The sequence below is a fragment of the Xenopus tropicalis genome, chromosome 2 (genome assembly GCF_000004195.4).
Source record: "Xenopus tropicalis strain Nigerian chromosome 2, UCB_Xtro_10.0, whole genome shotgun sequence".
NCBI lineage: Eukaryota > Metazoa > Chordata > Amphibia > Anura > Pipidae > Xenopus > Xenopus tropicalis.
In genome coordinates, this window is record NC_030678.2 from 1,457,451 (window position 1) to 1,485,009 (window position 27,559).

At 50.6% G+C, this 27,559-nt stretch overlaps 1 protein-coding gene across 2 annotated transcripts; it reads left to right on the forward strand.

Annotated features, from left to right (window-relative positions):
- The first annotated feature begins 9,625 nt into the window (after positions 1 to 9,625).
- icoslg (inducible T cell costimulator ligand) lies at positions 9,626 to 26,915 on the forward strand. 2 transcript variants are annotated; one of them, XM_031896413.1, is made up of 6 exons: positions 9,626 to 9,884; positions 20,374 to 20,408; positions 21,375 to 21,731; positions 23,399 to 23,665; positions 23,896 to 24,107; positions 24,481 to 26,915. In XM_031896413.1, exons 1-6 carry the CDS (start codon positions 9,868 to 9,870, stop codon positions 24,487 to 24,489), a joined length of 897 nt encoding a protein of 298 aa, XP_031752273.1. In that variant the 5' UTR covers positions 9,626 to 9,867; the 3' UTR covers positions 24,490 to 26,915. The 2 variants fall into 2 exon arrangements, with proteins under 2 accessions (XP_031752273.1, XP_031752274.1); XM_031896414.1 differs by having other exon boundaries at positions 9,629 to 9,884; positions 20,374 to 20,413.
- Positions 26,916 to 27,559: the final 644 nt, after the last annotated feature.

Here is a 27,559-nt window from a genome sequence, read left to right on the forward strand (position 1 = left end):
TGTGACTGTGCCATACAATGCCGGGGCGACTGTGCCATACAATGTGGGGTGACTGTGCCATACAATGTGGGGTGACTGTGCCATACAATGCTGGGGCGACTGTGCCATACAATGCCGGGGTGACTGTGCCATACAATGCTGTGCCATACAATGCTGGGGTGACTGTGCCATACATGCTGAGTGGGTGTGTGACATGTGCCATACATGTGCATAGAATGTGGGTGTGTGCCATACAATGCTGGGGGACTGTGCAATGTGGGGTGACTGTGCATACAATGTGTGGGTGACTGTGCCAATCATGTGGGGTGACGCTGTGGGGTGACTGCCATACATGCCGGGGCGACAATGCTGGGGTGTCCATACAATGCCTGGGTGCTGACTGTGCCATACAATGCTGACATGTGCATACAATGTGCCATGTGGGGTGACTGTGCCATGTGGTGACTACATCCGGGGTGTGCCATAGGGGGGTGACTGTGGCATACAATGTGGGGTGACTGTGCCATGACAATGTGCGGTGACTGCAGACTGTGGACGTGCCATACAATGCCTGTGGTGACTGATACTGTGACATACAATTGTGGGGTGACTGTGCCATACTGCGGGGGACTGTGCCATACAATGTGGGCAATGCCAATGGGGGTGACTGTGGCTGTGCATACAATGTGGGGTGTGATACAATGTGCTAACAATGCTGGGGCGACTGTGCCCATGCTGGGCGCATACCAATGCTGTGTGTGACTGTGCCCATACATATGCTGGGCGCGGTGCGTGACTGTGCATAAATGCCTGTGCCATACAATGCTGGGCGAATAGCAGGGCGACTGGGCTGCTGCTGCCACTGTGCCACTGCTGTGCCAACAATGGTGGTGTGACTGTGCATACAAGTGGTGGGACTGTGCCCATGGAGGTGATGCGACTGTGCCATACAATGCCGGGGCCTGAACATGCTGCATACAATGCGGGGCGACTGTGCCATACAATGCTGGGATGCCTGGCCCATACAATCAATGTGGGGTGACTGTCCATGGGGCGACTGTGCACCATACAATGCTGGGCGTGTGCCGACTGTCCGACAATGCTGGGTGGTGCTGTGCATAAATTGCCACATATCAATGCAATTGCCATACATGCCGGGTGACTGTGCCATACAATTGCCGGGGCGACTGTGCCATACAATGCCGGGGCGACTGTGCCATACATGCTGGAGTGACTGTGTGCCATACAATGCCGCTGGTGCATAATGCTGGGGCGATGTGGCATAACAATGTGGGGTGACTGTGCCATAACAATGCGGGGTGATGTGCCATACAATGTGGGGGTGACTGTGCCATACATGCTGGGGCGACTGTGCCATACAATGTGGGGTGAACTGTGCAATACAATCCGGGGGTGCGTGCCTGACAAGTGTGGGGTGACTGTGCCAAACATAGCTGGGGTGACTGTGCATACTATGCTGGGGGTGATGGTGCATACAATTGCCTGGGGGTCGACTGTGGCCATACAATGCCGGGGTGACTGTGCATAATGTGGGGTGACTGTGACATACAATGCCGGGCGTGCATGTGCCATACATTGTGGGGGTGACGTGCATACAATGGCGGGTGACTGTGCCAACAATTGCGGGGGTGCGTGCCATACAATGTGGGGTGAACTGTGCCATACAATGCGGGGGACTGTTGCCGATACATGTGGGGGTGAATGTGCCGATACAATGCTGGGTGACTGTGCATACAATGCTGGGTCGCAGACTGTGCCATAAATGCGGGGTGCTGTGCATACAATGTGGGGTGACTGTGCTACACATCGGGGCGTGTGCCATTCATGCCTGGGCGGCGACTGTGCATACAATGTGGGGGTGGCCTGTGCATACAATGCGGGGTGACTGGTGCCAAAATGTGGGGGTGACTGTGGCCATACGAATGTGGGGCTGACCTGTGGCCATATCCAATGGCCGGGGCGACTGTGCCATCACAATGCCGGGCGATGGTGCCATACATGCCGGGTGACTGTGCCATAGCAATGCGGGGGCGACTGTGCATACAATGCGGGGCGACCTGTGCCATATCAAATGCCGGGGGACTGTGCCATAACAATGCCGGGGAGCGACTGTGCGATACATCCGGGGATGATTGTGCCAATACATTGCCGGGGCGACTGTGCATACAATGTGGGGCGACTGTGCCATACATTAGGGTGACTGGCATACAATGCCCAGGGAGGACTGTGCCATACAATGCCGGGGCGACTGTGCCATACATGCTGGGGTGATGTGCATACAATGGCCCGGGGCGACTGTGCATACAATGCTGGGCGACTGTGCAGATCCAATGTGGGGATGTGCATACAATGCCGGGGCGATGTGCCATAAACAATGCGGGGCGACTGTGCCATACAATGCTGGGGTGACGTGCATAATCACAATGGCGGGGCGACTGTGGCCAAGCAATGCTGGGGGACTGTGCCATAACAATGTGGGGGGATGTGATACAAGGCGGGGTGCGCATGTGCATACAAGTGGGGTGACTGTGCCATACAATGCTGGGGCGAACTGTGCATACAATGTGGGGGTGGACTGTGCATACATGCCGGGGTAGTACTGTGCCATAAATGTGGGGTGACCTGTGCATAACAAGCTGGGTGACTGTGCATAATGCTGGGGGGGCTGTGCCATACAATGTGGGGTGACTGTGCCATACAATGCGGGCGTGACTGTGCCATACAATGTGGGGTGACTGTGCCATACAATGCTGGGGTGACTGTGCCATACAATGCTGGGGCGACTGTGCCATACAATGCCGGGGTGACTGTGCCATACAATGTGGGGTGACTGTGCCATAACAGATGCTGGGAGTCTTGTGCCATAAATGCGGGGGTGACTGTGCCATACAATGCTGGGCGACTGTGCCATACAATGTGGGGTGACTGTGCCATACAATGCCGGGGTGACTGTGCCATACAATGTGGGGTGACTGTGCCATACAATGTGGGGGTGACTGTGCCATACAATGCCGGGGTGACTGTGCCATACAATGTGGGGTGACTGTGCCATACAATGCTGGGGTGACTGTGCCATACAATGTGGGGTGACTGTGCCATAACAATGCTGGGTGGTGACTGTGCCATACATGCTCGGGGTTGGACTGTGGCATACATGCTGGGGCGACTGTGCCAAACATGCGGGTGACTGTGCAACAAGCTGGGCGCGAACTGTGCCATACAATGCTGGGGTGACTGTGCATACAATGCTGGGGTGCACTGTGCTACATCTGGGGCGGACTGGCAATAGATCAATGCCTGGGGCGACTGTGCCATACACATGCCTGGGGTGGCTGGTGCATACAATTGTTGGGGTGACTGTGCATACAATGCCGGGCGACTGTGCTCAATGCCCGAGGGGACTGTGCTGATACAATGCGGGCGCTGTGCATACAATACCCGGGGCGACTGTGCAATACAATGCGGGGCGACTGTGCATACAAATGCGGGGTGCCTGTGCATAAATGCTGGGGTGACTGTGCCTAAATGTCTGGGGTGAGCTGTGCATACAATGGCGGGGTGACTGTGCCATAACAATGCTGGGCGATGTGCAACAATGTGGGGTGACTGTGCCATACAATGCTGGGGATGCTGTCGCCATACAATGCCGGGGCGAATGCGCAATAGCAATGCTGGGGCGACTGCGCATACAATGCTGGGCGACTGCGCATACAGCTGGGGCGACTGTGCTACATGCTGGGGCGATGTGGCATACAAGATTTCCTAAATAAAGCCGCCTGTAAGCTGATAGGGTGCATAGAGGCCCCCCAATAGCAATCACAGATCTGCCTTATTTATGGCTCTTCCATGAACTGATTATGGTGTTGTGTTGCTCCAATTCTTTCATGTGTGACTGTGGCTCCGAGTAAGGAAGGTTGTGGGCGCCTGGGTGCACGGTGGCCAGGTGTACATAAGGAACCAGCAGAGGGGTGCTAGTGATAAATAATACTGCTGTAGAATCCCATAGAGGGGATAATTTTGCAGCACGCAGTGTGAAGTGTAACCAGCCATATATTTAAGCATTTGTCACTGCATTGTGCAATAGCTGAGAGACTGCGGGGCTCGTTTTGATCTAGTGAGGCACCCGGTCGGGCTATCTTCATTGTAAATGTGTGGGGTGGGGGCGTCCTCCCCTCCTCCCCCTGCCGCCCCCTGTAACATCACTTGCAACGATACAGGTAGGGAGTGGAAGGAGGCGGCAGCCCACCTGGGCTGTTTGGGAGGCGGTAAGAAGACCTTGCATCTCCTGAAGCCACAAATATTCAATCCAGTGGTTCTCTGCAAAAAGCAACACCCAGGGGTAGTAATGTGCCTACAGCGAATTTAGTTGACTAAGGGAACACAGTTTATTGGTATATGATACCAGAACCACAGCGGGATAAATAGCAGTAGCCAATCCATGTATAATACGCCAGAAACCACAGAGATAATACAGCCATGTTCCATGTATAATACCAGAACCCACAGTGGGATATACCGCGCATCGTCATTATTAATACCAGAAACACAGCAGAATAAATACAGTGCAATTCATGTATTACCCAGAACCACGGCGGGGATAAAATCAGTGCAATTCATGTATAATACCCAGAACCCACAGCGGGATAAATACAGTGCAATATCCATGTATATCCCCGAACACAGGCGGATCATAACAGTGCAACTTCATGTATAATAAGCCAGAACAGACAGCAGGATAATACATGAATACCATGCTTAATACCGCAGAACCACAGCGGGGATAAATACAGTGCCAATTCCCTGTATAATACCCAGACCGCAACAGCGGATATAATAGCAGTGCCATCCATGTATATCCAGCCACAGCGGATAAATACGTGCCAATTCATGTATAATACCGAGCATCCACAGGCGGGATAAGACAATACAGTGCCATTCCATGTATAATACCCCAGAACCAGCGGAATAAATAGTGCAGATTGCATGTATAGAACACAGAACCCAGGCGGGATTAAAATAAGAGTGCCAAATTCCATGTATAAACCAGAACCACAGCGGATAAAATACAGTGCCAATTCCATGTTAATACCCCCAGAACCAAGCGGGATAAAATAAGTGCCAATTTCATGTATTATAACAGGATACACAGCGGATACTACGTGCCAATTCATGTATATACGCAGAACCACAGCAGGAAATTACAGTGGAAGATTCCTGTATAATCCCAGAACGCCACGCGGGATAATACAGTGCTAATTCCATGTAGTATACCAGACCCCAGCAGGATATACAGTGCCAATTCATGTTATATAATGCACAGAACCACAGCGGGATAAAAAGTGCGATTCCATGTATAATACCAGAATCACAGGGGGATAAATACAGTCGCCAATTCCATTATAATACCCCCGACAAGGGGATAAATAACAGTGCAATTCATGTATAATACAGACCCACAGCGGATAAATACAGTGCAGATTCATGGTATAATGCCCCAGAACCACAGCGGGATAAATACAGTGCCAATTCATGTCAACTACCAGACACACGCGGAATAAATAGAGTGCAAATCCAATGTATAATACCAGACCGCACAGCGGATAATACAGTGCAATTCATGTATAATACGCCAGGAAATCAACCGAAGGTATATAATACAGTGGCAATTCGCATGTATATAACCCAGGACCACAGCGGGATAAATACAGTGCATTCATGTATATCCAGAAGCCCACAGCGGATAAATTACAGTGCCATTCATGTATAATACCAGACCCACAGCGGGTAATACGTGCAATTCCGAATGTATATCTCACTTCAGAACCACAGGCAGATAAATACAAGGCCAATTCATGTATTTTAGCCCGACCACAGCGGGAATAATACGTGCAATCCATGTTATCCGAACAGCAGCAGATAATACAGTGCCAATTCCATGTAATTACCCACAGAACACAGCGGGATAAATACAGTGCAATCTCCATGGTTTTACCCCAGAACATGCAAGCGGATAATAACGTGCAAATTCATGTATAATACCCAGAACCACAGCAGATAAATACAGTGCCAATTCCATGTATAATACCCAGAACAATGCGCGGGGATTAAATACAGTGCAATTCCATGTCATAAACTAAGAGATCACGCGGATAAATAAGTGCCAATTCATGTATTAATACCAGAACCCACAGCGGGATAAATACAAGTGCCAATTCAGTTATAATACCCCAGCAGGGGACTAATAACAGTGCAATTCATGTATATTATCACCAGACCAGCAGCGGGATAAATACAGTGCCCATTCATGTAAATCCCAGAACCACAGAGGATAATCAGTGCCAATTCCATGTATAATTACCACAGAACCCAAGCAGGATAATAAGTCAATTCTGTAAATACCCAGAACCCACAGCGATCAGTACAGTGCCAATTCCATGTATAATAACCGCAGAACCCCAGCAGACCAAATACGGCAATTCCATGTATATGCCCAGAACCACAGGCAAGGATAAATACAGTGCAAATTCATTTAATCCCCAGAACCCACAGCGGGATAATACAGTGCCAATTCAGATCATACCAGTACCTACAGCAGGATAGTAAAGTGCTATTCATGTATACCGGACACAGCAGACGCAATACAGTGCAGACGAAATTCATTATAATACCCAGACCACCAGCGACAATAAGTGCAATTCCTGTATATACCACCAGACCCCAGCAGGATAATACAGTGCATTCATGTATAATACCCAGAACCGCACAGCAGGTGATTGATGAGTCGTGGGCCAAGTTCATGTTATACAGACCACAGAAGAAAATAACAGCGCAATTCCTAATGTATAATACCCAGAATCCCACAGCGGGAATAATACAGTGCAATTCCATGTATAATACCCCAGAACCCACAGCAGGATAAATCAGTGCAAATTTCACGTCAAATACAGACCCACAAGTAGAATAAATACGCGCCAATTGTGCTGTATAAATACCCAGAACTCAACGAGCAGGATAATAAGTGCCAATTCATGTATAATGAACCGCAGAACGCCACGCGGGATAATACAGTGGCAATTCCATGTTAATACACCAGAACCACAGGGATAAATACAGTGCAATATCATGTAAGTGAGATACCCTAGAACCAAAGCAGATAAATACGCGCCAATTCGCTGTATAATACCTTCAGAACCAAGCGAGATAAATATCAGGCAATTTCCTGTTAATACAGCCCCAGAACAGGGGATAAATAAGTGCCATTCATGTATATACCAGGAACCACAGCGGGATAAATACAGCGCAATTCCATGTATAATACCAGAAAGCAGCAGGGATAAATACAGTGCAATTAATGTTAATACCAGACACAGCGGGTAAACAGTGCCGAATTCCATGTATAATACCCGCGACCAAGCGGAGATAAATACAGTGCCAATTCATGTATATATACAACCACGCAGATAAATCAGTGCCAATTCATGTATATACCAGAACCACCGCGGTAAGGTCAAGATAAGTACAGTGCAATTCCATGTATAATACCGCCCACAGCGGGTAATCAGTGCAATTCATGATAATAGCCCCAGACCAACAGCGGGATACAATACAGTGCCAATCTATGTTAATACTCTCGCCAGAACCAGGGGATAAGTTACAATGCAATGTTCCATGTATATACCCAGAACCAAAGCGGTAATAGCGTGCAATTCCATGTATAATACCAGAACCCAGCGGGATAAATAAGTGCAATTCATGTATAATTCCCAGAACCCACAGCGGATAAATTACAGCGCAATTCATGTTAATACCCAGACCACAGCGGGATAAATACAGTGCAATTCATGTATAATATCCAGAACCCACAGCGGGAATAATACAGCCAATTCCATGTTAATACCGCACAGAACCCAGCAGGATAATTACAGTGAATTCATGTGATACATACACCAGAACCACAGCAGCTAAATACGTGCCAATTCCAGTGTATATACCAGGACCCACAGCGGGATAAATACAGTGCTCAATTCCATGTATGAATACCAGAACCCACAGAGTAAATACAGTTGCATTCTCATATATATATACCCAGAACCACAGCGGGATAAATACAGTGGCAATCGATTATAATACCCAGAACCCAGCAGGATAAAATACAGTGCAATTTCTGTATAATCCCCAGACCCCACGCAGATAAATACAGTGCAATTCCATGTAAATACCGAGAACCACAGCAGGATAATACAGAGGTGCATTTATGTATATATACCCCAGAACAAGCAGATAAATTAGTGATTCCATGTAATAATACAGAACCCCATGCGATAAACTACAGTGCAATTCAGTATAATACCCCAGAACCCGAGGCGATAAATAAAGTGCATTCCATGTATAATACCAGAAACACAGCAGGATAAATTACAGCGCATTCATGTTATACCAGAACCCAAGCAGGATAATACAGTCCAATTCCATATATAATACCCAGAACCCACAGGCAGATCAATAAAGTGCATCATGTATATCCCCAGAACCACAGCAGATATATACAGAAGTGCCAATTCCATGTATAATCCAGAGACCACAGCAAGATAAATATACAGTGCATATCCATGTTATAATTACCCAGAAACCACAGCGGGATATAGCAGTGCAATTCCATAGAGTATAGATACCAGAACGCAGGGGATAATACGTGCCATTCCATATTAATACCCAGAACCACAGCAGAATAAATAACAGTGCAATTCCCATGTATAATCAGAACACAGCGGATAAATACAGTGCCAATTCCATGTATAAATCCCAGAACCAAGCGGGATAATAAGTGCCAATTTCCTGTATAATAATACCGAGGAACCCAGCAGGATAAATACAGTGCTAATTCCATGTATAATCAAGACCACGGACAATAGAGTGCCAATTCATGTATACTACCCCAGGAACACAGCATGATAATAGCAGTGCATTCCATGTATATACCAGAACCACAGCAGATAAATAAGTGCCAATTCTCCATGTATAAAACACCAGAACCACAGACAGATAAATAGTGCAATTCATGTATAATACCCGGCAGAACCGCATGCGAAGAAGTGATGAGTAAGTGCATTCATGTATAATATCCTTCAGAACCCAAGCAGGATAAAACAGTGCCATTCATGTATATACGCAGAACGCCGACAGCAGGAATAATAAGTGCAATTCATGTATAATAGGTGCCAGTAGGGCCGATCGAAATGTCTATTGGATTTCATCGAATGTACGGATAGCATATGTCTCGTGTATAGATACCAGACGCACAGCGACAATCAGGAGCTGATTATTGCCAACTCTTTATTCCAGGGGAAAGCCCCGGTGCTGTAGGAGTGGGAATATCGTGGGCACAGTTAATGGAATGCCTGATGCCAGGGGGTTGGTGCCACATTCCTTGGCACTGAGATATTAGTGAGCAATCAGTTGGGCTCTGGCCAATATAATATAATAATAATATTCATCACATTCCCTCCTGGCTGGTTCTGACCCACGGTGCCGATGGACTGAAATTCTGAGATTTATGTCAATTTGCAGGATTTTAGGGAATTTTGGGGACAGGACACAGAGCATTCAGGCAGCAGCAGCAGGGGGGGGGGGCAGCAGTAGGGAGCTCCGCCCCAAGGGGAGGGACAGAGAAATGGAAGTGAAAGTGTTACAGTGTATCAGTGAGTTGCACAGACACCGGGCAGGGGCCACAGAGCAACAGTGTGTGTGTGTGTGTGTGTGTGTGTGTGTGTGTGGGTAGGGGCAGGAGCTGGGCAGCGTGCCGGGGGTACCCACTGTCACAATGAGATAAACTACACAGGGGGCAGCAGGAACCTGCATGGGAGGGCAATGTCTCTGCGTGTCAGGTAAGTCTCTCTCTTTCATACGCACACAGTGTCTCATACACACACACACACACACAGTGTCTCATACACACACACACACACACAGTGTCTCATACACACACACACACACACACACACACACACACAGTGTCTCATACACACACACACACACACACACACACACAGTGTCTCACAGATATACACACACATATATATATATATACACACAGACACACATACATGCACAAGTTGTCATACACAGTCACAGATACACAGTGTCACAGACACACACACACATACATACAGTGTCTCACAGATATACACACACATATATATATATATACACACAGTGTCTCATACACACACACACACATACACACAGACACACATACACACAGTGTCTCACAGATATACACACACATATATATATATATACACACAGACATGCACAAGTTGTCATACACACTCACAGATACACAGTGTCACAGACACACACGGGGGGGGGGGGGGGTTGGTCATATTGAGGTCATTGCTGTGCCAGGCAGATTCAGGTTGAACCTGAGCCAAAGCCAAAGGGAATAGCCGAGCCAATAGGAATGGTGCAGAGGGGGGGTGCTGTACAGTCAGTAGGTGCTGGGGTACCGCCGGGTCTCAGGGAAGGTTGGTAGGAGAAGCCCAAATAGCTGCCCCCGTCTCCCCCAGGCCCAGAGTGTAAATAATGAGGCAATGTCTATAGCCAGTCATGTGATACAGTGTGTGCAATCACAGCCCTGTAACTCCTAGGGCCCAGGGCCAATCCCTGTGTCAGGTCCTTGGCAACTCATTCCCCTCACTTAGAGTGTCAGCTCTCTGTTATTGCCCCATGTCTCCTCCCATCTCTCTGTTATTGCCCCATGTCTCCTCCCATCTCTCTGTTTATTGCCCGTGTCTCCTCCCATCTTTCTGTATGTGCCATGTTCTCCCTTCTGTTTCCATGTCTTGCCTCACATTTCCGTTATTGCTGCATTGTTCCTCCCATTTTCGTATTCGGCCCATGTATCTCTATCTCTCTTTATTTGCCATATCTCTCCACATCTCTGTTAATTGCCCTATCCTCATCTCTCTGTTATATTGCCATGTCTCGCTCCATTCTCTGTTGACTTGGCCTCAGTGTTCTCCACTCTTGTTATTGGCCATGTGCTCCCCATTCTCTGTTATTGCCCATCTTCCTCCATCTCTCTGTTATTTGCATGTCTCTCCATCTCCTGTTATTGCCATTCGTCCTCCATGCTCTCTGTTATTGCCGCGCATGTTCCTCCATCTCTCTGTTACTGCTTCTATGTCCCTCCTCTCTCTGTTTATGGCATCTATGTCTGCTCCCATGCTCTCTTTATTGGCTCATAGTTCCTCCCATCTTCTCTGTTATGCTCTATGTCTCTTCCCATCTCTCTGTTATTGCTCTTGTCTCCCCCATCTTCTCTGTTATGCTCTATGTTCTCCATCTCTCTGTTTATTGCGGGCATGTCTCTCCCATCTCTCTGTTATTGCCCAATGTCTCCTATCTCTCTGTTATTGGCCCCTGTCTCCTCCAGTTCTCGTTGATTGCCTCTATGTCTTCCTCCATCTTCTGTTATTGGCCATGTTCCTCCCCTCATCTTCTGTTTTATTGGTTTCTTCTGTTTATTGCCATGTCTTCCCCATCTTTCTTGTTATTGGCTCTATGTCTCTCATGCATACTCTGTATTGCCTTATGCTTCCCTCATCTCTCTGTTATTGCCCTATGTGCTCCTCCCATCTCTCTGTTATTGCTCTATGTTCCCTCCATCTCTCTGTTATTGCCCATGTCTCCTCCCCATCTCTCTGTTATTCGCCCCATGTCTACCTCCCCATCTCTCTGTTATTCCCCATGTCCTCCTATCTCTCTGTTATTGCCCATGTCTCCTCCCATCTCTCTGTTTTTGCCTCTATGTCTCCTCCCATCTCTCTGTTATTGGCCCATGTCTCCTCCATCTCCTCTGTTATTGCCTCTATGTCTCCCCCCGTCTCTCTGTTATTGCCCCATGTCTCCTCCCATCTCTGTTATTGCTCCATGTCTCCTCCCATCTCTCTGTTATTGCCCCATGTCTCCTCCCATCTCTCTGTTATTGCCCATGTCTCTCCCATCTCTCTGTTATTGCCCCATGTCTCCCTCCCTCTCTCTGTTATTGCCTCTATGTCTCCTCCATCTCTCTGTTATTGCCCATGTCTCCTCCCATCTCTCTGTTATTGCCCCTGTCTCCTCCATCTTCTGTTATTGCCTCTAGTCTCCTCCCATCTCTCTGTTATTGCCCATGTCTCCTCCCATCTCTCTGTTATTGCCCATGTCTCCTCCATCTCCTGTATTGCCTCTATGTCTCCTCCCATCTCTCTGTTATTGCTCCATGTCTCCTCCCATCTCTCTGTTATTGCTCCCATGTCTCCTCCCATCTCTCTGTTATTGCCTCTATGTCTCCTCCCATCTCTCTGTTATTGCCTCTATGTCTCCTCCCATCTCTCTGTTATTGCCCCATGTCTCCTCCCATCTCTCTGTTATTGCCTCTATGTCTCCTCCCATCTCTCTGTTATTGCCTCTATGTCTCCTCCCATCTCTCTGTTATTGCCTCTATGTCTCCTCCCATCTCTCTGTTATTGCCCCATGTTCTCCTCCCATCTCTCTGTTATTGCCTGCTATGTCTTCCTCCCATCTCTCTGTTATTGCCCATGTCTCCCCCATCTCTCTGTTATTGCCTCTATGTCTCCTCCCATCTCTCTGTTATTGCCCATGTCTCCTCCCATCTCTCTGTTATTGCCTCTATGTCTCCTCCCATCTCTCTGTTATTGCCCATGTCTCCTCCCATCTCTCTGTTATTGCCTCCATGTCTCCTCCCATCTCTCTGTTATTGCCTCTATGTCTCCTCCCATCTCTCTGTTATTGCCCCATGTCTCCTCCCATCTCTCTGTTATTGCCTCTATGTCTCCTCCCATCTCTCTGTTATTGCCCATGTCTCCTCCCATCTCTCTGTTATTGCCCATGTCTCCTCCCATCTCTCTGTTATTGCCCCATGTCTCCTCCCATCTCTCTGTTATTGCCTCTATGTCTCCTCCCATCTCTCTGTTATTGCCTCTATGTCTCCTCCCATCTCTCTGTTATTGCCTCTATGTCTCCTCCCATCTCTCTGTTATTGCCCATGTCTCCTCCCATCTCTCCGTTATTGCCTCTATGTCTCCTCCCATCTCTCTGTTATTGCCTCTATGTCTCCTCCCATCTCTCTGTTATTGCCCATGTCTCCTCCCATCTCTCTGTTATTGCCCCATGTCTCCTCCCATCTCTCTGTTGGGCTAATGTCAGGGCAGTTGGGTTAATGTCAGGGAAGTTGTGCTAATGTCAGGGCAGTTGGGCTAATGTCAGGGCAGTTGGGCTAATGTCAGGGCAGTTGGGCTAATGTCAGGGCAGTTAGGATGACATTAGGCTTTGGGAGAGAGGTGGGTCAGTTGCCTATTGGCTCTCCTTGCCCAGCCCCCTCGGTGACATTGGGGTGAGGTTTTGGGGGACACTCTCTACCCCCCCCCAGTTATTCTGGTTCCTGTAGCTGGGGGGGGGTCCCAGTACAAATGGTGGATCTCATAGGGGCACATCATGTGCCTGAGTCTCCCCCCCGGGGGCCCCCCTGCAGCCGCAGCAAGTGGGTCACTTCCCCCCTGTTTCCTTAGCTGAAGCCTCACTCTGGCCTGGGGGAACCAACAGGGGGACAAGGGGAATCCCACCAGGAAGCGCTTGGGACTTCCTGCCCAGAGACACTTCCTCTCTCGTTACCTCTGTAGAGTGCAAGCTCTGTGGGAAAAGGAAACTCTGGGTCTGGGATTGTTCTTTGCAGAACTGAACCGGCTCTGGGAATAACACTGCCCCGGCATAGGGAGCCATTAACTAAGCTGTGATTAATTACCCCTCTAGCAGCCGGACAGGCAGGGGGCCCAGCTCTGCAACCAATCAGGTGTTGGCTTTCATATCTCTGTCAGTACTAGTACTTATTAAAGCTGGCTGCGGATTGGTTGCTCTGATACACCCTTGATACACTCCCCCAGGATAAGCTTCAGTCTATCACATGAGACCTTGCCCCAGAGGAGCTCACAATCTAGTAGCCCCGCCCCCAGCACAGACAGTTATATGAGGAGCCAATTACCCAGGGGGGGGGGGGCAGGATGAAACAAAAGCCTCAGGAAAAAGAGGCTCAGTCCAGGATCCCAGGGCTACAGAGCAGCACCACTGCCCCCCCGTGCCCCCCGTGCCCCCCGTGCCCCCCGTGCCCCCCATGCCCCCACTGCCCCCCGTGCCCCCCCATGCCCCCACTGCTCCCCATGCCCCCACTGCCACCACTGCCCCCCGTTCCCCCACTGCCCCCCGTTCCCCCACTGCCCCCCGTGCCCCCACTGCCCCCCATCTCCGATGGGTCTCCGGCCCAGAGCATGGGAATTTCCCTTATGTCTCTCTCCTGCATAAATCTGGGGCCTGAGTCACCCCGACACTCCCCCCTATTGCACAGCCTGGGCAGCTCCGAGGGGAAGTGCAACTACTTCTCTCTGCCCAGAACAACCCTCTCACTCTCTCAAACTCTCTCTCTCTATCACTCACTCTCCGCACAGAACAACCCCCCCTCTCTCTATCCATAACAACCCCCCTCTCTCTATCCATAACAACCCCCCCTCCTCTATCCATAACAACCCCCCCTCTCTCTATCCATAACAACCCCCCCTCTCCTCTATCCATAACAACCCCCTCTCTCTCTATCCATAACAACCCCCTCTCTCTCTATCCATAACAACCCCCCCTCCTCGTCTATCCATAACAACCCCCCTCTCTCTATCCATAACAACCCCTCTCTCTCTATCCATAACAACCCCCTCTCTCTCTATCCATAACAACCCCCTCTCTCTCTATCCATAACAACCCTCCCTCTCTCTATCCCATAACAACCCCCCTCTCTCTATCCATAACAACCCCCTCTCTCTATCCATAACAACCCCCTCTCTCTCTATCCATAACAACCCCCTCTCTCTCTCTATACCATACAACCCCCCTCTCTCTCTATCCATAAACAACCCCCTCTCTCTATCCATAACAACCCCCTCTCTCTCTATCCATAACAACCCCCTCTCTCTCTATCCATAACAACCCCCCCTCTCTCTATCCATAACAACCCTCCCTCTCTCTATCCATAACAACCCCCCTCTCTCTATCCATAACAACCCCCCTCTCTCTCTATCCATAACAACCCCCCCTCTCTCTATCCATAACAACCCCCCTCTCTCTCTATCCATAACAACCCCCCCTCTCTCTATCCATAACAAACCCCCCCTCTCCTCTATCCATAACAACCCCCCCTCTCTCTCTATCCATAACAACCCCCCTCTCTCTCTATCCATAACAACCCCCTCTCTCTCTCTATCCATAACAACCCCCCCCTCTCTCTATCCATAACAACCCCCCTCTCTCTCTATCCATAACAACCCCCCCTCTCTCTCTATCCATAACAACCCCCTCTCTCTATCCATAACAACCCCCCCTCTCTCTCTATCCATAACAACCCCCCCTCTCTCTATCCATAACAACCCCCCCTCTCTCTCTATCCATAACAACCCCCCCTCTCTCTCTATCCATAACAACCCCCCCTCTCTCTCTATCCATAACAACCCCCTCTCTCTCTCTATCCATAAACAACCCCCCCTCTCTCTATCCATAACAACCCCCCCTCTCTCTCTATCCATAACAACCCCCCTCTCTCTCTATCCATAAACAACCCCCTCTCTCTCTATCCATAACAACCCCCTCTCTCTCTATCCATAACAACCCTCCCCCCCCCCCCCCCCCATCCCCATCCCTCACTGTCTCTCTGCTGTGGGTAAGTAGCAAAGGAATGAGGAAAGGAAACTTCTTACGCAACCGAACTTGATTTCTTATTGGCTGCAGAGTTAAAGGGGATACAAACCCAAACACACAATTCTGCATGTGATATTTCAGAGCACCCAGCCATACGGCGTGTATACCCAGAATCCCCAGAGCCTGTGACACTGGATGTGACGCGTCTCGTTTATACACAATAAAGGCCCAGTTGGGGTCACAAGGGGCAGATTTACTACCCCAGGGAGGGGTACAGAAATGATACAGTAGGTTCAGTTTCATGGGAGGGGGTAGAAATGTGGGGCAAGTGGGGTGAGGGGGGGGGGAGGGGCAGGTATTGTGTGTGAATCAGGGCAGGGCAAGTTCTCTTGGAAAGTACCAAAACCTACAGGTGGGGGGGGGGGGGACATCGGGCAACGTAACTGGGGCAGAAAGACATGGGGGCAAGTCGGGCAGAGACCGGCGGGTGTGTGAGACCCTGAGATTCTCCCGTCAGTCTTGTTTGTTCTGTCTGGGCCTGACCCTATTCATGTGTATCCAGCCATCTCTTCTGTCTGTCTCTGTGTGACACTCCCAGCGGGTCTCTGTGTCTCCTATGTCTGACTGTCTCACTTACACTCTCCCTCATACACACTCTGTGTCTCCTATGTCTGACTGTCTCACTTACACTCTCCCTCATACACACTCTGTGTCTCCTATGTCTGACTGTCTCACTTACACTCTCCCTCATACACACTCTGTGTCTCCTATGTCTGACTGTCTCACTTACACTCTCCCTCATACACACTCTGTGTCTCCTATGTCTGACTGTCTCACTTACACTCTCCCTCATACACACTCTGTGTCTCCTATGTCTGACTGTCTCACTTACACTCTCCCTCATACACACTCTGTGTCTCCTATGTCTGACTGTCTCACTTACACTCTCCCTCATACACACTCTGTGTCTCTTGTCTGACTGTCTCACTTACACTCTCCCTCATACACACTCTGTGTCTTGTATGTCTGACTGTCTCACTTACACTCTCCCTCATACACACTCTGTGTCTTGTATGTCTGACTGTCTCACTTACACTCTCCCTCATACACACTCTGTGTCTCCTATGTCTGACTGTCTCACTTACACTCTCCCTCATACACACTCTGTGTCTCCTATGTCTGACTGTCTCACTTACACTCTCCCTCATACACACTCTGTGTCTCTGTCTGACTGTCTCACTTACACTCTCCCTCATACACACTCTGTGTCTCCTATGTCTGACTGTCTCACTTACACTCTCCCTCATACACACTCTGTGTCTCCTATGTCTGACTGTCTCACTTACACTCTCCCTCATACACACTCTGTGTCTTGTATGTCTGACTGTCTCACTTACACTCTCCCTCATACACACTCTGTGTCTTGTATGTCTGACTGTCTCACTTACACTCTCCCTCATACACACTCTGTGTCTCTGTCTGACTGTCTCACTTCCACTCTCCCTCATACACACTCTGTGTCTCTGTCTGACTGTCTCACTTACACTCTCCCTCATACACACTCTGTGTCTCTGTCTGACTGTCTCACTTACACTCTCCCTCATACACACTCTGTGTCTTGTATGTCTGACTGTCTCACTTACACTCTCCCTCATACACACTCTGTGTCTTGTATGTCTGACTGTCTCACTTACACTCTCCCTCATACACACTCTGTGTCTCCTATGTCTGACTGTCTCACTTACACTCTCCCTCATACACACTCTGTGTCTCCTATGTCTGACTGTCTCACACTCTCCCTCATACACACTCTGTGTCTTGTATGTCTGACTGTCTCACACTCTCCCTCATACACACTCTGTGTCTTGTATGTCTGACTGTCTCACACTCTCCCTCATACACACTCTGTGTCTTGTATGTCTGACTGTCTCACACTCTCCCTCATACACACTCTGTGTCTTGTATGTCTGACTGTCTCACTTACACTCTCCCTCATACACACTCTGTGTCTCCTATGTCTGACTGTCTCACACTCTCCCTCATACACACTCTGTGTCTTGTATGTCTGACTGTCTCACTTACACTCTCCCTCATACACACTCTGTGTCTTGTATGTCTGACTGTCTCACTTACACTCTCCCTCATACACACTCTGTGTCTCCTATGTCTGACTGTCTCACTTACACTCTCCCTCATACACACTCTGTGTCTCCTATGTCTGACTGTCTCACACTCTCCCTCATACACACTCTGTGTCTTGTATGTCTGACTGTCTCACTTACACTCTCCCTCATACACACTCTGTGTCTCCTATGTCTGACTGTCTCACACTCTCCCTCATACACACTCTGTGTCTTGTATGTCTGACTGTCTCACTCACACTCACCCTCAGTGAGTGAGTGTGGGACAGGCCAGACCGGGGGTGAGTGAGTGTAGGACTGGCCAGACCGGGGGTGAGTGAGTGTAGGACTGGCCAGACCGGGGGTGAGTGAGTGTGGGACAGGCCAGACCGGGGGTGAGTGAGTGTAGGACAGGCCAGACCGGGGGTGAGTGAGTGTAGGACAGGCCAGACCGGGGGTGAGTGAGTGTAGGACTGGCCAGACCGGGGGTGAGTGAGTGTAGGACAGGCCAGACCGGGGGTGAGTGAGTGTAGGACTGGCCAGACTGGGGGTGAGTGTAGGACAAGCCAGACCGGGGGTAAGTGAGTGTAGGACAGGCCAGACCGGGGGTGAGTGAGTGTAGGACAGGCCAGACCGGGGGTGAGTGTAGGACAGGCCAGACTGGGGGTGAGTGTAGGACAAGCCAGACCGGGGGTGAGTGAGTGTAGGACAGGACAGACCGGGGGTGAGTGAGTGTAGGAGGGGCCAGACCGGGGGTGAGTGAGTGTAGGACAGGACAGACCGGGGGTGAGTGAGTGTAGGAGGGGCCAGACCGGGGGTGAGTGAGTGTAGGAGGGGCCAGACCGGGGGTGAGTGAGTGTAGGAGGGGCCAGACCGGGGGTGAGTGAGTGTAGGAGGGGCCAGACCGGGGGTGAGTGAGTGTAGGAGGGGCCAGACCGGGGGTGAGTGAGTGTAGGAGGGGCCAGACCGGGGGTGAGCGAGTGTAAGACAGGCCAGACCGGGGGTGAGTGAGTGTAGGACAGGCCAGACCGGGGGTGAGTGAGTGTAGGACAAGCCAGACCGGGGGTGAGTGAGTGTAGGACTGGCCAGACCGGGGGTGAGTGAGTGTAGGACAAGCCAGACCGGGGGTGAGTGAGTGTAGGACAAGCCAGACCGGGGGTGAGTGAGTGTAGGACAAGCCAGACCGGGGGTGAGTGAGTGTAGGACAAGCCAGACCGGGGGTGAGTGAGTGTAGGACAAGCCAGACCGGGAGTGAGTGAGTGTAGGACAAGCCAGACCGGGGGTGAGTGAGTGTAGGACAGGCCAGACCGGGGGTGAGTGAGTGTAGGACAGGCCAGACCGGGGGTGAGTGAGTGTAGGACAAGCCAGACCGGGGGTGAGTGAGTGTAGGACAAGCCAGACCGGGGGTGAGTGAGTGTAGGACAAGCCAGACCGGGGGTGAGTGAGTGTAGGACAAGCCAGACCGGGGGTGAGCGAGTGTAGGACAGGCCAGACCGGGGGTGAGTGAGTGTAGGACAGGCCAGACCGGGGGTGAGTGAGTGTAGGACAAGCCAGACCGGGGGTGAGTGAGTGTAGGACAAGCCAGACCGGGGGTGAGTGAGTGTAGGAGGGGCCAGACCGGGGGTGAGTGAGTGTAGGAGGGGCCAGACCGGGGGTGAGTGAGTGTAGGACGGGCCAGACCGGGGGTGAGTGAGTGTAGGAGGGGCCAGACCGGGGGTGAGCGAGTGTAAGACAGGCCAGACCGGGGGTGAGTGAGTGTAGGACAGGCCAGACCGGGGGTGAGTGAGTGTAGGACAGGCCAGACCGGGGGTGAGTGAGTGTAGGACAGGCCAGACCGGGGGTGAGTGAGTGTAGGACAAGCCAGACCGGGGGTGAGTGAGTGTAGGACAGGCCAGACCGGGGGTGAGTGAGTGTAGGACAGGCCAGACCGGGGGTGAGTGAGTGTAGGACAGGACAGACCGGGGGTGAGTGAGTGTAGGACAGGCCAGACCGGGGGTGAGTGAGTGTAGGAGGGGCCAGACCGGGGGTGAGTGAGTGTAGGAGGGGCCAGACCGGGGGTGAGTGAGTGTAGGAGGGGCCAGACCGGGGGTGAGTGAGTGTAGGACAGGCCAGACCGGGGGTGAGTGAGTGTAGGACAGGCCAGACCGGGGGTGAGTGAGTGTAGGACAGGCCAGACCGGGGGTGAGTGAGTGTAGGACAGGCCAGACCGGGGGTGAGTGAGTGTAGGACAGGCCAGACCGGGGGTGAGTGAGTGTAGGAGGGGCCAGACCGGGGGTGAGTGAGTGTAGGAGGGGCCAGACCGGGGGTGAGTGAGTGTAGGAGGGGCCAGACCGGGGGTGAGTGAGTGTAGGAGGGGCTCTTGTTGCCGTAGGAACACTCTGTTATACAGATAATTGCAGTGAGTAGAATAAAACAGGACAATACTGGGGGAATATTACAGGTCAGTCCCTTGTGCCCTGATATTAATCTCTAATCACTTACTGACAGTCTCATTCTCTCTGTCTCTGTCTCCTTACAGATTGCTCATTGGTCTCCTGTGGCACCTCCTACCTGGTAAGGTACAACGCGAGTCTCACTCACTGTCTCACTCACTGTCTCACTTACTTAGTGTCTCACTTAGTGTCTCACTCACTGTCTCACTGTCTCACTCACTGTCTCACTCACGCATAGTCTCACTCACTGTCTCACTTACTCATGGCCTCACTTACTGTCTCACTCACTGTCTCACTCACTCATGGTCTCACTCACTGTCTCACTTACTCATGGTCTCACTTACTTTCTCACTCACTGTCTCACTTACTCATGGTCTCACTCACTGTCTCACTCACTCACTGTCTCACTTACTCATAGTCTCACTTACTGTCTCACTTACTCATGGCCTCACTTACTGTCTCACTCACTGTCTCACTCACTCATGGTCTCACTCACTGTCTCACTTACTCATGGTCTCACTTACTTTCTCACTCACTGTCTCACTTACTCATGGTCTCACTCACTGTCTCACTCACTCACTGTCTCACTTACTCATAGTCTCACTCACTGTCTCACTTACTCATGGTCTCACTCACTGTCTCACTCACTCACTGTCTCACTTACTCATGGTCTCACTTACTTTCTCACTCACTGTCTCACTCACTCATGGTCTCACTCACTGTCTCACTCACTCACTGTCTCACTTACTCATAGTCTCACTTACTGTCTCACTTACTCATGGCCTCACCTACTGTCTCACTCACTCATGGTCTCACTCACTGTCTCACTTACTCATGGTCTCACTTACTGTCCCACTCACTGTCTCACTTACTGTCTCACTCACTCATGGTCTCACTCACTGTCTCACTTACTCATGGTCTCACTTACTGTCCCACTCACGGTCTCGCTTACTGTCTCACTCACTCACTGTCTCGCTTACTGTCTCACTCACTCACTGTCTCACTCACTGTGTGCTCTCATTGTGACTCTCTCTCCCCCCACTGTACCTGCCTGTGGGTCAGTCTGACTCGGTGTCTCCCCCCACAGGCTGGGCACATAGCACATTCCTAGTTGGACGAGTGGGGGCCAAGGTAGAGATGCCGTGCCAGTACCCGCCCCCCCGGGCCCCTGTGCCCCATCTGTATGTGTATTGGCAGATAAGGATTTCAGAGGGAGATGTAACGGCTGCCGCAGTGGTTGACGGACGGGTGGATGAGAAGTTCCAACACGGGGGGTACAGGGGGCGCGCGTGGTTGGACCCCATAAAGCTGAGTGAGGGAGACTTCACCCTGCACCTCTCTAATGTCTCTCGGCAGGACGAGGGGACGTATCTGTGTGTCGTCATGTCAGGCACCTTTCCTGTAGTTCTACTGCACAACTGCACCGTGCAACTCAGGGTGGTGGGTAAGTGCTACCTCTTGTGCCAAGGGTACTTACCCCCCCGCTGAATCCTTACTGTATCCATTGGGTACTTACCCCCCCCCGCTGAATCCTTACTGTATCCATTGGGTACTTACCCCCCGCTGAATCCTTACTGTATCCATTGGGTACTTTACCCCCCGCTGAATCCTTACTGTATCCATTGGGTACTTACCCCCCCGCTGAATCCTTACTGTATCCATTGGGTACTTACCCCCCGCTGAATCCTTACTGTATCCATTGGGTACTTACCCCCCCGCTGAATCCTTACTGTATCCATTGGGTACTTACCCCCCCCGCTGAATCCTTACTGTATCCATTGGGTACTTACCCCCCCGCTGAATCCTTACTGTATCCATTGGGTACTTACCCCCCCGCTGAATCCTTACTGTATCCATTGGGTACTTACCCCCCCCCGCTGAATCCTTACTGTATCCATTGGGTACTTACCCCCGCTGATCCTTACTGTATCCATTGGGTACTTACCCCCCCGCTGAATCCTTACTGTATCCATTGGGTACTTACCCCCCCTGATCTTACTGTTCCTTGGTTACCCCCTGATCCTTACTGTATCCATTGGGTACTTACCCCCCCGCTGAATCCTTACTGTATCCATTGGGTACTTACCCCCCCGCTGAATCCTTACTGTATCCATTGGGTACTTACCCCCCCGCTGAAATCCTTACTGTATCCATTGGGTACTTACCCCCCCGCTGAATCCTTACTGTATCCATTGGGTACTTACCCCCCCGCTGAATCCTTACTGTATCCATTGGGTACTTACCCCCCCGCTGAATCCTTACTGTATCCATTGGGTACTTACCCCCCCGCTGAATCCTTACTGTATCCATTGGGTACTTACCCCCCCGCTGAATCCTTACTGTATCCATTGGGTACTTACCCCCCCGCTGAATCCTTACTGTATCCATTGGGTACTTACCCCCCGCTGAATCCTTACTGTATCCATTGGGTACTTACCCCCCCGCTGAATCCTTACTGTATCCATTGGGTACTTACCCCCCCGCTGAATCCTTACTGTATCCATTGGGTACTTACCCCCCGCTGAATCCTTACTGTATCCATTGGGTACTTACCCCCCCGCTGAATCCTTACTGTATCCATTGGGTACTTACCCCCCCGCTGAATCCTTACTGTATCCATTGGGTACTAACCCCCCAGCTGAATCCTTACTGTATCCATTGGGTACTAACCCCCCAGCTGAATCCTTACTGTATCCATTGGGTACTAACCCCCCTGCTGAATCCTTACTGTATCCATTGGGAACTTATCCCCCTGCTGAATCCTTACTGTATCCATTCTGACCCCAATAAGAAGGTTCTGCCCCCAAAGAGAAGGTTCAGCCCCCAATGAGAAGGTTCTGCCCCCAATGAGAAGGTTCTGCCCCCAATGAGAAGGTTCTGCCCCCAATGAGAAGGTTCTGCCCCCAATGAGAAGGTTCTGCCCCCAATGAGAAGGTTCAGCCCCCAATGAGAAGGGTCAGCCCCCAATGAGAAGGGTCTGCCCCCAATGAGAAGGTTCAGCCCCCAATGAGAAGGTTCAGCCCCCAATGAGAAGGTTCAGCCCCCAATGGGAAGGTTCAGCCCCCTCTGAAAGGTTCTGCCCCTTTGCTAACCCGGGTCTTCTCCTTCCAGCCGAGTTCACCGTGCCGACTGTCACCACCAACATGACGCACGGGGGGGAGGTCACGCTCGTCTGCAATTCCTACGGAGGGTCCCACAAGCCGAGGGTCTGGTGGCGGAACTCAGTGGATGGGTCGCTGCTCGGTTCTGGTCGCCTGAATACAGAGAAGCACAAGGACTATGTGAATGTCACCAGCATTGTCACCGTGAATGTCACCCAGTCCCTCAACATCACCTGCACCGTGGAGAACCCTCAGGGAAATGTCACCTCCCTGCCATGTAGGTCCCTATACGTTGGGTTGGGTGGGTCAGAACATATTCCTCATTATTTCACTCATTAGAGCACATTACATGGTCCATATAAACCCAAACTCTTATAGAGTAAAGTCTCCCTTTAGCGGCCAAAGCTCCACCCTCCTTTGCCCTCTACCAATGGTTAAAGGAAGGGTTGGACCAATAGGATGTTGCCATATAAAGGGTCTCTGCTGACATATATTTTTCATTTCCAGACTTTCTAGATATCCCACCTCTTAATGAGTATTATGCTGAGGGGCGGAGTCACGTTTCAGAAGCTGTGATTGGTGCCACCTTACCTCTGCTCGTATTGGCCCTTTTGGCTGTCGGACTGTGCCTGGCCAGGAAGCCGCTCTGTGTTTGGCGAGCAGGACCCAAGGGTAACAAGGAGGGCACGGAGCTGCCATTGCAAGGAAGGTACCCTGAGGTGAGAAGGGCAGGAACGGGGCAAGTAAAGCAACTGATGGGTGGACTACAAGGTCCCCCTGATCCAACTCACTGTCACTGGGAGAATTGGTTCCTTGGTCTATTTAAATAATGTACCAATGAATGGACAAGGAACCAGCTGGCCCCACTGCTATTGGTGCAGGGTTAATCCCAACCCATTGGCCAGATGGTGCCCCATAATCACACTGGGTCAGGCAGTGTTTGGGTGGGAGGGAGCGATGAGTCTAATCTATGTTGCTCTAATGCACAACTCTAGATAGTAAGCTCTGTGCCCAAGCTGCAGTATGTTACTGTATATAATGCCCAGTTGGGCAGCTCTCGCCCCACTCACATTCTTTCTCTTCTTCCTACAGGAGATATAGAACTTTGGGACAAACGAAATGATTTGCCCCCTGTGGCAGTGCCCGTCCCCCATATATCCCAGGCTCCCTGGGGAGGTGACGCCCTCTCATTGGTGGGAAGGTACAGTGGCCCCTCGGAATGATTCTGTGGCCTCAGCATTAAACCAGTTGCCCTCTAGGTCTTTGTTGGAGGGGCTCTAGGGGGTCACAACCTCGATTCCATTGCAGAACTTCCCATATGGAGATCAACGACCTTCATGATTAAATAAGATCTGGGTGAGGAAGATTATACTAATACCCCATTGGTTATTGGAATGTGCCACACAGGGCGGATATTGGAATGTACCACACAGGGCAGTTATTGGAATGTACCACACAGGGCAGTTATTGGAATGTACCACACTGATCCAACCGCTACAGCCAAGATACAACGCACCGGGTGACCGGAGAGAAGACAAGGGGGTGTGCCAGGAGCTTGGCAAAGACTAACTGCCCATAAGACCGTCCATACTAATACCATACTGGTCTCCATGCAATCCTATGGCACTGACTGATGGGTAAAATGGCAGACTGGACTGCATGCACTCCAACAGCACTAAGTAATGGGTAGTTTGGCAGACTGGTCTCCATTGGATTACCATGGAATTGCCCGATGGGTAAAATGGCACTCCAACAGCATTAAGTATTGGCTACATGGGCAGACTGGTCTCCAGTTGGTTGCCATGGAACTGACTGATGGGTAGATTGGCAGACTGGTCTCCAGTTGTTCACCATGGAATTAACTGATGGGTAGATTGGCAGACTGGTCTCCATTGGATTACCATGGAATTCCCTGATGGGAAGATTGGCAGACTGGTCTCCAGTTGGTCACCATGGAATTAACTGATGGGAAGATTGGCAGACTGGTCTCCAGTTGGTCACCATGGAACTGACTGATGGGTAGATTGGCAGACTAGTCTCCAGTTGTTCACCATGGAATTATCTGATGGGTAGATTGGCAGACTGGTCTCCAGTTGTTCACCATGGAATTATCTGATGGGTAGATTGGCAGACTGGTCTCCAGTTGGTCACCATGGAATTAACTGATGGGAAGATTGGCAGACTGGTCTCCAGTTGGTCACCATGGAATTAACTGATGGGAAGATTGGCAGACTGGTCTCCAGTTGGTCACCATGGAATTAACTGATGGGAAGATTGGCAGACTGGTCTCCAGTTGGTCACCATGGAATTAACTGATGGGAAGATTGGCAGACTGGTCTCCAGTTGGTCACCATGGAACTGACTGATGGGTAGATTGGCAGACTAGTCTCCAGTTGTTCACCATGGAATTATCTGATGGGTAGATTGGCAGACTGGTCTCCAGTTGTTCACCATGGAATTATCTGATGGGTAGATTGGCAGACTGGTCTCCAGTTGGTCACCATGGAATTAACTGATGGGAAGATTGGCAGACTGGTCTCCAGTTGGTCACCATGGAATTAACTGATGGGAAGATTGGCAGACTGGTCTCCAGTTGGTCACCATGGAATTAACTGATGGGAAGATTGGCAGACTGGTCTCCAGTTGGTCACCATGGAATTAACTGATGGGAAGATTGGCAGACTGGTCTCCAGTTGGTCACCATGGAATTAACTGATGGGAAGATTGGCAGACTGGTCTCCAGTTGGTCACCATGGAATTAACTGATGGGAAGATTGGCAGACTGGTCTCCAGTTGGTCACCATGGAATTAACTGATGGGAAGATTGGCAGACTGGTCTCCAGTTGGTCACCATGGAATTAACTGATGGGAAGATTGGCAGACTGGTCTCCAGTTGGTCACCATGGAATTAACTGATGGGAAGATTGGCAGACTGGTCTCCAGTTGGTCACCATGGAACTGACTGATGGGTAGATTGGCAGACTGGTCTCCAGTTGGTCACCATGGAACTGACTGATGGGTAGATTGGCAGACTGGTCTCCAGTTGGTCACCATGGAATTAACTGATGGGAAGATTGGCAGACTGGTCTCCAGTTGGTCACCATGGAACTGACTGATGGGTAGATTGGCAGACTGGTCTCCAGTTGGTCACCATGGAACCGACTGATGGGTAGATTGGCAGACTGGTCTCCAGTTGGTCACCATGGAATTAACTGATGGGAAGATTGGCAGACTGGTCTGGATGAACTGTATTAAACAGTGCCAAAAGGGTTAAGGGTTCAGTACTGGGCTTGCAACATACTGTACCCCCTGTGCATTATGGGTACTAGTGTTGGCGGAATTGCCAGTAACAGACTGTATAGCTGGGAGTAGTTATCTACACATGTTCAACCCCAGAAAGTCCCCACACACTGGAATAAAGGGCAAGTGCTCCCTCGGTCACTGATCGCAGATACCCCCCCCCCCCTTGGGGCACCGAGGGCACTGATGGAATTTAGTACCAATATTAAAGTGTTATCTTTACTGTGTCAGAGGCGCCACAATCGCTGTAATATCAGTGCAAAGTCCCAGAGTGCTCTGCATTCCCATCTCACTTTCCAAAGTCTACGGAATGGGAGGAGCCTGTGCCAGTCACATGTGTGTAGGGTAAGGCACATACAGAGTTAGTGTATCTGTAACACCCAGGGGCAGAAGATAAGGGGCTACTGAACCCCCATTTATCTGATTCTTCTCACCTCCTTATTTCCCTACACTTCTATGAGGGAGTTGCAGTTTCAGCCTTACCTACACCGCCATTGTCTGTCATCCTGGCCCCTCCCCTCCCGTGGGGGTCAGCAGTGTGTGTGTCATGTTCATATCAACCACTAAAACAGACACAATCAATACAGTATGAATAACAGGGGGGGACAAGGTGCTCTCAGTGTATGGGGGGTCCTACCATATAAATATATCAGCCCACCGACTACCCCAGTATTAATGGCATGTATGTTCCATGCTGCAGGGGTTAGCTGGGTGCTGGTAACAGCCGGGGTTAGTAGGGCATCAAGCACAATTCTAACTCCCTGTCCCCTAACTGTAACACTGAGGGCCAAGACTAGACCTGCACATTGGGGGGGTAAATACAACTCCCTGTCCCCTAACTGTAACACTGAGGGCCAAGACTAGACCTGCA

Coding starts and splice junctions, on each gene's coding strand:
- icoslg (XM_031896413.1), top strand. Junction 20,409..21,374: donor CCTGTGGCACCTCCTACCTG/GTAAGGTACAAC, acceptor CTCCCCCCACAG/GCTGGGCACATAGCACATTC. Junction 23,666..23,895: donor AAATGTCACCTCCCTGCCAT/GTAGGTCCCTAT, acceptor TTTCATTTCCAG/ACTTTCTAGATATCCCACCT.